The sequence below is a fragment of the Saccopteryx leptura genome, chromosome 6 (genome assembly GCF_036850995.1).
Source record: "Saccopteryx leptura isolate mSacLep1 chromosome 6, mSacLep1_pri_phased_curated, whole genome shotgun sequence".
NCBI lineage: Eukaryota > Metazoa > Chordata > Mammalia > Chiroptera > Emballonuridae > Saccopteryx > Saccopteryx leptura.
This window is the reverse complement of record NC_089508.1, coordinates 171,746,371-171,759,123: the sequence shown is the minus strand read 5'-3', so window position 1 is coordinate 171,759,123 and position 12,753 is coordinate 171,746,371. Positions and strand designations below refer to the sequence as shown.

At 53.2% G+C, this 12,753-nt stretch overlaps 1 protein-coding gene across 2 annotated transcripts in view; it reads left to right on the top strand.

Moving 5' to 3' along the window:
- The window catches only part of CAMK2A (calcium/calmodulin dependent protein kinase II alpha), a 63,267-nt gene extending 59,409 nt beyond the window's left edge, over nt 1-3,858 (top strand). For both annotated transcript variants that reach the window (XM_066344474.1, XM_066344473.1), the window contains 2 exons: nt 2,626-2,854; nt 3,130-3,858. In XM_066344474.1, coding sequence (XP_066200571.1) covers nt 2,626-2,854; nt 3,130-3,133 — 233 coding nt within the window. In that variant the 3' untranslated portion in view covers nt 3,134-3,858. The remainder of the gene's footprint in view (nt 1-2,625; nt 2,855-3,129) is intronic.
- Nucleotides 3,859-12,753: the final 8,895 nt, after the last annotated feature.

The following is a 12,753-nucleotide window of genomic DNA, read 5'->3' as shown; positions in this document are numbered from 1 at the left end:
ATTGATTTAAGGAAATATTTTAATGAAGTGCAGGTGGCGCTTGCAGGTGAAAATAAATGTGGTATGGTGTGTACGTGACTGAAGTAGGATCTAGTCCAACTCTTCATCACACAGAAAGGGAAACTGAGGACCATAGAGGGGAAGTGACTTGTCCAAAGGAACCCAGGATATCGGTGGCAGACCCCAGTTCTGACTCATTCCAGCACCCTTCCCTTCCACGTCCTGTCCCTGTCACCAGTGTGTCAGTGGCCAGCACCTGGGGGCACTCCTGTCTGCATCCAATTTGACTGAATCTTGTAGAATACCAGGGCTCAAGAACACCTCTCAAAAAAAAGAAAGTTGCATTTTTTCCTTGACCAATCAAATTCTGATTCTCCACAGCTAGCAATGGAAGTTGAATCCCCATATGGAGAGAGGTGGCTGGACCCCCAGCGGTCCCCATCACCCTAGAGCTCCCTGTCTGATCATTGCAGCCATCTCTCTACTGGCCTGTCGTCGGGGGGTGCTGGTTCCCCGGTGTGCAGTCCACAGTCTTCACAGAGCAGAGACTAGGTTGAGCTGACTCAGGGATATCAGAAGGGAAAAGAACACAGAGAAGCCCATGCTAGCCCTTGGCCTGGGTCCAGGCAGTCTGCCCCGTCCTAGCACTGGCCCCTTAAACTCTAGGCATGAACATCTGGTCATGTCAAAAGGACCCATGAGAGCAAGACCCAGAGCAACAGCTCACTGCTGGCACCTTTCCCTGTGAAGGGCCTGGTATGGTTCTCCCATGCTATCCACGATGGTGGATGTTGAAAACCTACGGTCTGTTCAAGAGACACCACATTAGGGTGGTTGTTTCTTTACAAAGAACCCCCAGAGCCCACACCCTCATCAACAACAAGGCCTTGTGCCCTCAATGATGCTAAGCTCCTTTTGTCCCTTTTGGGATTGTTCTAGATTGTTCTAATTCTGTCCCACATGGAGACTGCCTTCCTTTAGGTTCTACTGCATTTCTTTCAGAACCTGGCCCAGCTTGGGACAAGTCAGATTGCCTCTCTGGACCTCAGTTTCCAGATCTGCTAAATGGATGCTTTGAACTAGACCATCTTGAGTGCCTTCAGCTCTGGATGCTGTCAAGGATGCTTATGGAGGCCTTTTTGCTTTTTGTAGGGGGGCCAGTGGGTGACCGCTGACATCGGAGGTCACCCCCAAGCCTAGAGCACAAAAGTTGTACGTTCTCTCTGCAAGCACTGAATTGTAACAGTCCGTTAGTCTACGTATCTAAGACTCAGTGACTTTGAGTTCTTTATCCAAAGCCTGGGTAGAGTGTGATTATAATGTTAGGGTGGATACTACTGGAGGCTTTATGTAGTCCTGAAAAAGAAAAAACAAGAAGACATTTTAGACGTTTCAGGAAATCAGTGACTCACAAATAGGGCTGAGCACCAGAATCAGAGATGGTAGGGACGAAGACGGGAGCTTTTCAATCCTTCAGATTCTTGAACTGACATCTGCAAGGGTGGCAATGTGCTCTCTGTGGGGTTTAGACCCACATTTGGGCTACACAAAGGAGAAACATGAGGGTTGCCTTGGAGCCCAAGATGCCCGTGACCCCTGTCCAGCCCCTCCCTGGGTCAGTGTCTGTCTGTGCTTTTGTTTTCTATCTTGCTGAAGAGTTCCTAGAATCAAAATAAGTATTAATAATAATAATGATGATGATGATGGTGGATAATATTTCCCATAGAGAAAGAAGTTTCAGATACTTTTGTCAGTTCTATTATGATTATAAGTGCAATGTATTTCTCCCTAACTCTGGAAAGTTTCATGACATCACCCCATGACTACAAATACCATCCTTACAATTCCAAGACTCTAAGATTCTACAGTCTTCCCCAGGTTTCCATAATTCTACATGTTGACAACAGAGGTGGCAAACAAGGGACCCACCCCCAAGCCATATCAGGACTACACATATGTTTTATGTGTCCCGCATGATGTTTCCAATTTGGATTAAATGCCAATAATTAAAAATGAGACATTTCCACAAAAAATCCAGATTTCTAGATTCTCTTGAAAAGTCAGAAAGGGTGGCAACATGGATCCCAGTTACTCACATAGCAACCACCAGGGACGCTGTGCCCGTGCCCAGGGTGCCTCTGTCAATGGGACGTGGTGAGCTATTCACCACAGTCTTCACCACTCCCAACTGTCTCCTCGACCCATAGACAAGTGGTCCGTTGTCATTTAGCATCTTATACCCAGCTCAACCCCTTTGTTATGTACTTGCTTGGCCCCTGTAAGGATCTGGGTTTGAAACTCTGGCCTAAACAGATTTGATTCTATCATCATCTTAGTCCTATATTTCTGAGTGTATGAGACACTATGATTCTAGAATTCCATCTCCTGGTGCTTGAAGAGTATCTGAAATTCATTGTATCTGAGCTGGGATATGACCTAGTCATCTAGAAGTTCTGCCTGGACTCCCAGGTAGCTGAGTCCTGTCGCAGAGACCCCTCCTCTGGAAACGAGGCAGGCGGAGAGGCCTCCACTCGGGGGGTCGCTGGGAGGGGGGGAATTGGAGGGAGGCAGGAGACCCCCCCCCCCAGTTGCATCTGCTCTGCTTGCTCCCATCCCCGCCTACAGTGTGGTCCCGGAACAGCAAGCCTGTGCACACCACCATCTTGAACCCCCACATCCACCTGATGGGCGACGAGTCAGCCTGCATCGCCTACATCCGTATCACGCAGTACCTGGACGCCGGCGGCATCCCCCGCACGGCCCAGTCGGAGGAGACCCGCGTCTGGCACCGTCGGGACGGCAAATGGCAGATCGTCCACTTCCACAGATCTGGGGCGCCCTCTGTCCTGCCCCAGTAAGAGTCGCCTGTCATTAGGACAAGCTAAAGGAATGGGGTGGTGTCAATCTGGAGTGGGACCTGGCTGCTGGAAGGCCCTGGGGTGGGGGCGGGAGGACCAGAGGGGGGACCCGAGGGGGAGACCAGGCCTACAGGTCCCAGGAGAAGGACTGGGCGGGTCCCCTGGGTGGCGACTTGAACTCCATCTGAGGATGTCGGTCAGGGTGGTTCCTGGAGGAAACGGGACACTTGGACGCACCCGCGTTACCCACTGCGTGCATCATGTCTTACAGCTGAAGGACCAGGCGGGGGCTCTGCACGCCAGAGAGCTACTCTGTCCATGGAATGTCGCTGCCGGTTCTCCCACTTGGATTTTGCTGGAATTCCCTCAATCATGTCGCTCGGCTGCCACCACCAGCACTGTCACCTCCATAACTGCATCAAGGAAACCGACCCGCAAAACCATCACGTCTTCAGAGCAAACGGCCACATCTCCCCGCCTGCCACCTGTCACGCTCGATCTCTGTCCCCAGCCAGGGCAGAGCTTCCTCAGGCCTGGGTGCTGGCCCTGAGGACCCCCCATCTGACTGTCATGGGCCTGGCGTGCTTGACTGCAGACCAGAATGCCCGGCTGTGTGCTCGCCCAGGGGCTGGGGAGAAGAGGCGGGGTGGAGAGATTCTTCATCTCTCCTCTCTCAGGGATCCCCCTGGGAAAGGCAGATGAACCCCCAGTCCGCTGAGCCAACCTCTCCCGCGGTAGAGAGAGTGAGAGAGGGGTAGACGCCAGGAGCCTCCTGCCTTGGACTGCCTCCCCTCCTCTCGGTCCTGCCCTGCCCTGCCCTCCAGGCCCCCGCCTGACCCTTCCCCTCAGTGTGGGGAGCGCGGTCCTCTCAGGGTACGCCCACTTTTCTTCTTCCTTCTCTGATGTTTACCTCCAACACTAACTGCTCATTCCACCCCTCCCTCAGGCCCGGGGAATTCCAGCTTCATCATCTACGAGGGAGAAAACCTGATTGCTTTTTGGGGGCAAAAGAAAGCAACATTTAGTTATCACTTCTACTTGGACCGCATGCCTTTTTATAGCCAAGCTCCTGTGTGTTTTGTAAATGGATTTCGCGTTAATGGATATTTATGTAATAACTAGACCTCTCAATTCTTGCGAGGAGGCTGGGTTGGGTTGGGAAGGGAGGCGGGAAGAGGGCGGAGGGGTAGTTGGTTTGTTTTTTGTTTTGTTTTTTCATGTTCTAGGTCTTTTATTTATTTATTTTTTAAATGTCATCTCTGAGATGGACTTTGTCACCAATGGTTACCTGGGGCCGAGGTATACTCAGCCCCAGCAGGAAAGACCTCACTGAAATTTTGGTCCCAAGTTTCTTTTCAGGACTGAATCAGATGTCAGTGCTGATAAGAAACAGTAAATTGGGGTAGAGAGAGTAGGGGAGGTTGTCAGGATCAAACTATCTGGACTTTTCTTTGCTTGCCTCCCAAGCTGGGGTTCTCACTACCACACATCCCAGGGTTTCAGCCCACCTCATCTGTGTGGCACTGCTAGCACCCCACCTGTCTCTGGCGGGGTTCATGAGCGTGTGTCTTCGTCATCTACCCCCTCAGTGTCTGCTGTTCCAAGCAGAGTACTGGAATGTCTACTCTTCATGCCTCGTCCTGCAGCTGTGGGTTCGCATTATTCCCTTTTTTTTTTTTTTTTGCCCCTTTTTTGCCCTCTTCCCTGAGATTGACTGAAGTGGAATGCCTTGGCACGTCCACGAGGATCTACTGTCTGCACTGTTTTCTTTGCATGACTTTATATGCAGTAAGTATGTTGAAAAAAACAGAAAAGAAGAAAAAACACTTAGCAAAACCAATCTACGTATTTTGGACAAAAAAAAAATAGAGGTTGTATTCTCAGTGTCCGACTCGGAAATATGTTGCTGCCTCTCTGTGCTTTTGGCCTCTGTGTGGCCGTGTTTTGCCAGCATGAGATATTGTCCCCTCTGGAGGATTTTAGGGGAGGAGGAGCCACATCCCCAAGCTTTGGAGGAGGCACTGACTCCCCTAACCTCCGGGGAGTCCTGGGTGTGGTGGGTGGAGCAGGACTGATTGGGATGTTTGATCCAGACCTTTGAGTTTTCCCAGATTGTGGGCCGTCTGCTGGGCTCTTCTCTCAATTGCTGCTGCCCTGGGGACAGGTGAGGCAGGCAGGCTGGGACTACAGGCCAGGAAAGGAGCTGCCCAGGCCTCCTGGTCTTCAAACTGGTTGATCACTGGCCTCCATCCTTGGTAGAGACCCTGCTGCTGAGGCCCAGGGGTGGGCACTTGGCCTGCCCAGGCCCAAAGGGTTTCCCAGTAAGGCCCAGTGATCCCAGAATCCTGACAGCAAAGCCGCCTGCCTCCCTGTGAGCTACCAGCTCCCATAGCCGTCCCCAAGACAAAGGACTGGCCTTCACCAAGGGACGCTGCAACTACCAAGGCTAAGTCTGGTCCCTTCCTCAGCCTTGGTTTCCTCATTGGTTAAAAGAGTTGAATAATCCTGCCCAGCTTATGCTGCAGGGTTGATGGGGGATCAAATGGGGTGGTGAGGTGAAGCCCAATACACCTGTGAGAACTGACAGGGTTAGTCACTGCCTGGACTCCTGTTCCATTCTGAGCCTGGCCAGTATAGCCCCCACCTGCCCCCTCATTCTCCTCTTTGGTGCCTGTCAACTGCTTATCAGCAGTGGACTGTGGGGACAAGAGCCGTGGTTTGGGGGTTATTAAGATTCCATTCCCAGCTCTGACCAGGCTGGCTGTGTGACCTTGGGCAAGTCCTTTCCCCACTCTGGTCCTCAGTTTCCCACCAGAGGAAATTGAGCTGGATGATACATACTAATGTCCTGCCTTTCATTTGCTGACACACTTCCTGTCCACTGTGTCCTTCTCTAAGTACCAGAGAAGTGGAGGCAGGTCCCCACCCCAGGCTGAGATGGCCCCATTGCAAAGGCCAGGCCAGCAGGTGGGCAGCCAGCTGATGTGGACCACAGGGCACCAGTGTGATCCTGAGGCAGATGAGACAGGCAGACAAAGCAGCCCAGAGCCCACCCCACCAGACAGTCAACTCTGTGCTCCTTCAAAACATCCTGTAGATGCAAAAAATCCAGACCTAAGAGAAGACCTAGGTTCCAGCATGCAAATACGTTTACAGGAAAGTGCTGTCCCAGGTCCATGCCCACCGTGGCGCTAACCCTGACCATGGCCTCCTGTCTCCCTTCAAGGGAAGACTCTCTGGGGGGATGTGTTTGCCAGACTCCCCGTGCTGGTTTTTTTGTTACTCTTTGTTGGGGGTTTTGTTTCAGTTCTTTCTTTTCTGTTTTTAAAATATGTGGCTGTGAACTTGAATGACCACTGCTCAAACTTTCTGCTATTTGGGGGGGGGGGGAGGGGGGAAAGGAGGGGCGTCTGTTTTATTCTTGGTGTTTTCAGTGCAATAAATAGCTACAAACTTCCGTGCACTGCTGTCTCCCTTTCTGGGCCAAGCACACACTGGGAAGTCGTTTGTTTCCTGTTCTAGATTTTCCCAGTTGCAAAATAAAAACCCAGGTCTGTATTCTGATTGGACCAATTTGGTCACATGCTCAAGGCTGAGCCAATCACTGTGGGATTATGCCTGGACCACCTGCCCCAACCTTAGAGCCAGGAATAGGGCTTTCAGGCACAGGGGGGAGCCTTAATAAAAGCAAAGGGGTCACCACCAACAGCCAACAGCAAAGCCTCCCTCAGGGGCCGGGGGCAGCGCTCTTCTCCAGGCCTCAGTTCCTTGTATAATGAGGAGGTTGTTACAGAAGAAGTCCCTCCCTATCCATTTCTCCCCCTTAGCCCAACCTCACAGATAAACCCCAGGCCTTGGAACTCCTGGAGACTGGTTTGGAGAAGGAAGGGTCTTTTTACCCACAAACTATCTGTGGACTGTGTTGGGCATAGGTCTTGGGGCTGGAGAGACGAATGGGGTGGGAGGCTCCACTGGTCCATTAAGAGGCTGTATAAAGGCCCGTTTGGTTCTCTGAGCCTGAGCTGTTCAGGCCGAGCCAGGGGGTGATGCAGAGGCTTTAGCCCCCTCAGACCCCGACAGGGTGACCAATGTATCCCAGCTTGCTGGCACCAGATTTTTAGTGCCAAGTCTAGGACAGTCCTGGGTAAACCAGAGCAGTTGGTGACTCTAAGCCATGTACCCTAAGAGGCCTACATTCCACAGGGCCAGGGGGACGTGCCTTCTGGGGTCCACAGGCCCCTCTGGACCATGTTCCTGGGCTACAGAATTTTTGCACCAGCCACTTTCGGGGTCTATCTTCAGCCCCTGGGGTGGTCAAGGGTTTGTGTCATGGGGTATGTGCCCCTAGCACATACACACGTGAGGACCTTCACGTGTGCCCCTAGCTCACAGAGGTCAAAGCTGATTGCAGAGGGACCCCGGGGCTTCCATTTGCACTCTTGCCCTGGAGCTTGCAAATCTTAGTGCCAGACCTTCCAGCTCCGCCTTCATGAGCCCTAGATCGCCTGCCTGGGCCAGAGAAAGGGCTTGAGGGTGCCATTGCAGACACTTGCCAGCAGGTGGAAGCACAGGAGCAGGTTACAGGATGTCCTGCATCCTGCGGGGCTACTATGCTCTGGGTGCTTCCCCTTGACCTCGGAGGTATCCTGTAACTCTCAAACAGTACCAACTCCTCTTGAAACATGATTGTTATCCAATGGAGCGTGACCTTTTCTAGTTCACAAACCTTTCACCACACTTCTTGTCCCAGTTAATACAGCCTTATTCTGAAGATGACTATAATAAGATCCAGAGGCAAAAAGGCTTCTTGCAAGACAGAGCCAGGGCTCCAAGTCAGAGCTTGATTTCCCCAGGGCCTCCTGTGCCTTGGTCTGTGTTTCCCATCTCAGGACAGCCAGCAAATAGTAACTGGGATTCTTAGAAACCTCTCTGTCTTTGACCCTCTGTCCCTTCCAGAGAGGAAGGTCATGTTTCAGTTGTCTATTCCTGCAGTCTCTGCCTCCTTACTGCTCATCACTCCAAACCCACCACAGAGGACTGGTTACCCCTCATTCTGTAGCTCAGTTAGCATCTCCTTACCCTTAGGACACAGCTCTGGCATCTTCGCTGGGATATCTCCTCCTCTCTCCCAACACACATTGGGCTAGGTCCTTCTGTGGGCTTCCACAACCCCTCTACCCACCTCACGTGCCCTCTGGTTTGAAGTCACCTTAGCAAGCACCTGCAAACCTGTGCACTCCTTAAAGCAGGGTTCGGGAATCTTTTTGGCTGAGAGAGCCATGAATGCCACATATTTTAAAATGTAATTCCATGAGAGCCATACAACGACCCGTGTACGTTATGCATTATCCAATAAAAATTTGGTGTCGTCCCGGAGGATAGCTGTGATTGGCTCCAGCCACCTGCAACCATGAACATGAATGGTAGGAAATGAATGGATTGTAATACATGAGAATGTTTTATATTTTTAACATTACTCATTTTATTTTTTATTAAAGATTTGTCTGCGAGCCAGATACAGCCATCAAAAGAGTCACATCTGGCTCGCGAGCCATAGGTTCCCGACCCCTGCCTTGAAGTCATGACAGCCTCTTGTCTGTGCTCAGGCCTCGTGCAGCAGGTGTCATCCCTGTTGTACAGAGTAGACCTCTGGCAGATCGCTGGCGCCCGAATGAGGGAGGGCTGGACGCTGTGGGGGCTGAGCATTGCCCCCACCTCCGCAATGACAGCATGCCCCACCTCCCTCAGGCGTGCTCTCACCCTCAGTCGGGCTCTCCTTTCTCTTCATTCACGAATGAGCCACTTGTGGTGCGGATGGTGAGGGGACCAGCCCCGGATGGCCCAGGACATGAGGGAAGGAGGTGAGGTTCTGAATCTTTCCCACTCTGAGTGCCTGGCAGAATAGGCTGTGCCTGGGCTCCTGTCCCCAGGAATCCCTGAAGCCACTCCAGTGAGCAAGAGCCATGGAGGGAACCAGAGCTCGGGGCAGGCAGGGATGGGGGCTGGACCTGGAGGCACAAAGTGTGCGGAAGCCAAGAAGGGGCAGGGAGAGGTGGCAGCAACTTCTGGGAGGTTTTGTGAGGGTGCTGGACAAATTGAGGTGTGGGGAGGTAAAGGCAAAGGCTGCGAGGTCGGGGAGAAAGGGCTGGGGACGAGGCTGGGGAGGGCCAGAAACGTCCGAGGGAGGAGTAGGTCCCAATCAACTGTGTGGAGGGGGCACGCCTTTCCAGGCCGTGGGTGGGTCCCCAGCAATGGGGACAACCTTCCCCAGACGCACTGTAGTAAATCTTTTAGGAAAAATCCCCTGGCAGGAGCTGCTGGGAGTGTTTGCACAGGGCAAGGCTGGGCAGGTCCAGTCCTGTGAGAAAGGCCCCCTCTCCTTGCCCTTCCTCATGGATGAACCCCACCCTCCCTCCTCCATCTGGGCCTGCCAAGGTCTCAGAGGCCGCTTCCCTCTGGGCAGCCTGGCCCTGTCACCTCTTCCTGGGCCCTGGGCCGTGGCTGGGGTTGGATGGAGCTACCTACAGGTGCGTTATTCCTTCCCCCAAGAAAAAGGGGGGATGGCCTGTGAAGGTTCAGTCAATAAAGCATTGGCCTGGAACGCTGAGGTCGCTGGTTCGAAACCCTGGGCTTGCCTGGTCAAGACACATATGGGAGTTGATGCTTTCTGCTTCTCCCCACCTTCTCTCTCCCTTTCTCTCCTTCTCTCTCTCCTCTCTAAAATGAATAAATAAAATCTTTACAAAAAACTTTTAGAGAAAAGAGATAATTATCATCATATCCTCAACCCTGCCCCCCTACCGTGTGACCTTTGGGTGAGCTACTACCGCTCTCTGAACCTCGGTTTCCTCATTATTACTACAGTGGGGTTGAACCTGTGGTCCCCAAATATGGGAACTGGGCTGGCTGCCACAGAATAACCCGGGAGTTTGCTAAAAATGCAGATGTTTTAGGCCCTGCCGTTGTCGGTGCCGGGCAGGGTTCCAGGCAGCTGTAGTTTTAGAAAGCACCCAGTTTGGGAATTCAGCCTCGAGCACCCCCTTCCCCAGTTCCCATAATCACACTGGGGCTGGAAGATCAGTTATCGGCAAGCCCCGCCCCAGCCTTCCTGCTTCCCCATCCTGCTCTCCTGACTCAGCTAGGTCAATATTGACCATCGTCCCCTCCCTTGCCTCTGACTCCAGAGCCACCCCAAAGCCCCCGAGGTGAGACCCTGACCTTGGGTCAGCAGAGTCAAGGTCAAAACAAGGCTTGGGTCCCAGGGAGTTTTATTGCTCTCTCACTCCCACCCTGCATCCGACACCTCCTAGTTCAACAGGGCATCCAGGCTCACTGGAGAAACCACAGGGCTCCTAATCATTAACTCCAGCCTGTAGGTGGAGCCAGTCTCCGAATCCAGCCGCAAAGAAGGGGGCTCTTCCCTTCCTGAAGCCCTCCGTTGGATGATCTCTAGCAGAAGGCTGAATTGGGCAGGTGGCTCCCTTTTGCCCACGGCTCTCCCCCCAGGCACCTTTGTAGGGCACACTGCTTCTGTCCAACCCATTCATTTTATAGATAGGCGCACCGAGGCCTGGCTTCCAAGGCACCTTGCCATGGTCCTGGAAGGGGCCGGCAAGCCCTGGGCCTCCATCTTGGCCGTCTCTGGCTCCAAGCTCACCACCCACACCCTCCTTCTCCCTGGGTTGGCTAAAGGCAGGAGCTGGGCTTCAGTTTCTTTATCTGTACAAGGCACAGCAGGCTCATGAGAACTATCCCACCAGGAGGGTTTCCACATGCCGTGTTTCGCTCTAAGAACACTGATCATTTCTTGAAAATATGCATTAAGCATCTACATTTCTCATCTACTCCCCTGCAAAGGGAAAGCAGTTCTCCCCATTTTGCACCTGGAGACAATGGGTTTGGTTCGGAGAAGTGAAGGAGGGGCCTGAGCAGTGGAACCGAGACGGGCTCTGCCCAGTGTGGTGGCCAAGTCGGCCTTGGCCCTTACTCTCTACACTTCTCGGACAGATGCAGCTCACAGACGCTGTGAACCTTAGCAAATAAAATAACATAAAATTAAAAAATTTTTAAAGGCTTTCTTTCCCCTAACTAAAAAGTAATCCTGGGTGGGGGTGCTGGGAGGAGGCCTTCATGTGGCCAAAAGGGTCAGGCTGCTGCTCTGTCCTGGGGGAGACGGTCAGGCAGAGATGAGCAAGAGGGTGCTGGCCAAGGCTCCGAGGAAGGGCGGGCGGCCCTGGATGCCCTTCCAGGGCAGGACCAGCGTCAGCGAGGATTCGGTCCCAGAGGGAGGGGCCTGGAGCTCAAGGAGCCAAACTTTCCATGAGCCACCAGCAAAGAATGAGTCTGGAGAAGAGCGTCCACCGCAGACCTGAAGGCTCAGCAGCCAGTGTCACGTGGAGTGTGGATGGCCCTGGACCGGCTTAACTCTTTGTGGGTTGTCCCCAGAGCCACCAACAAACTGCTTTCAGGGTGATGCGACATTGTGCAAAGCTGTGGGCTGGCATTGTGGGTCTCCAGTGACACATAGTCAGGGAGGGGCGGGGCTGGGAATGAACCCGGGTCTGTGTGGCTCCCCCAAGCCCGCTGGGGGGCAAGCAGCGTGATATGAGTCTTAACCATCCAGAAATTAAATGGGTAGTCCCAGGAAGGCTGTAAGTGCAAGTGCCCTGTGTAGGATGGCTGGGCTGTCAGAGCTCAGCAGACACAGGGCTGAACCAGGATACCCACCCTCTGACCCTGAAGACTCTAGGAGTCCACGCCTGGTGGGGATGGAGGGTACACGGAGTCAAAACCTAACAGAATGGGCAGGATTCCCCTGAGTGGACGGAGAAGACTCTGAATCAGGAGCCTAGGCGCTGGAGGGGAGCACAGGGCCCAGAGCCTACTGAGGATCAAACACTAATGTTTGTGACCCTGGTTTTGTCTGGTGACACTCACTTGACCCTGGGAAGAATATGGCTGACTCTAATGATAAGGTGCTTCTCCCTCCTCTGCCCCACCCCCATGTTTGCTCTCAGATTATAGGTTGGAAGGGACTACCGATGGTCCAGGGCCCCATCTCAGTGCTGTCCAGCACTGCCCAGGAGAACACCTATTCTGATGAGGCCCAGAACAGGAATGGAGGGGCCCAAGGCCCCTCTACCACACCCCAGCCAGGCACGAATGCTGCCTCCCAGGGCTCCCACCAGCCTCTCAAGGTCAGGGGACTATGGACATAGAGATTGACTGAGAGGGAGACAGAGCAGAGTCGGGTTGGGGAACCCTGAACTTGGCCTCAGCTCCAGCACATTCTCACGTAGGAGCTGGGGCAAACCCTGCCCCTCTGGCTGTTAATCCCCTAAGACCTCGCAGAGGCCAACAGGAGGTCCTAACAGCCGTGTTGTTTAGGTCTTTTGAATCAGTTGCTGCCGTAAAAGCTCATACTTCTAACTTCTCTTAAAAAGCCTAGATATCTGACAACCTGGGCCCATACTTCTGAGGGTAGCTTCCCTCTTAAGAGAGGCATGTTTTCTTTGCTAGTTCACCCCAGTCCCCACCACTCCCTCTTGTCTTTCCAGTACTCACTAACAGTCAATTGCCCCTTATTCGCCTGCTCACACCTACAGCCTTGCTCTCTCGGGCTCCCTGCCTGGTCCTGACAGGGCTGTGTTTCCTTTCGGGTGCTTACTATGCTGTCATGTAGTCATCTGGTTTGGGGAGGGGGGTGTCCCCGGTCCCTAGTCAGCTCCCGCGGCAGTTGGGACCTGGCCGGGGTCTGTTCTGAACCAGGGATCAGTAAAAGGACTGGGATGGGAGTAGCTGGGAGAAGGTGCCTGCTGACGGCACAGGGAGGGAAGGGTGCGGTGGGACAGGCTGTCTGGGAGCAGCGGAAATGGGAAAAGCAGGCCAGCCTGGA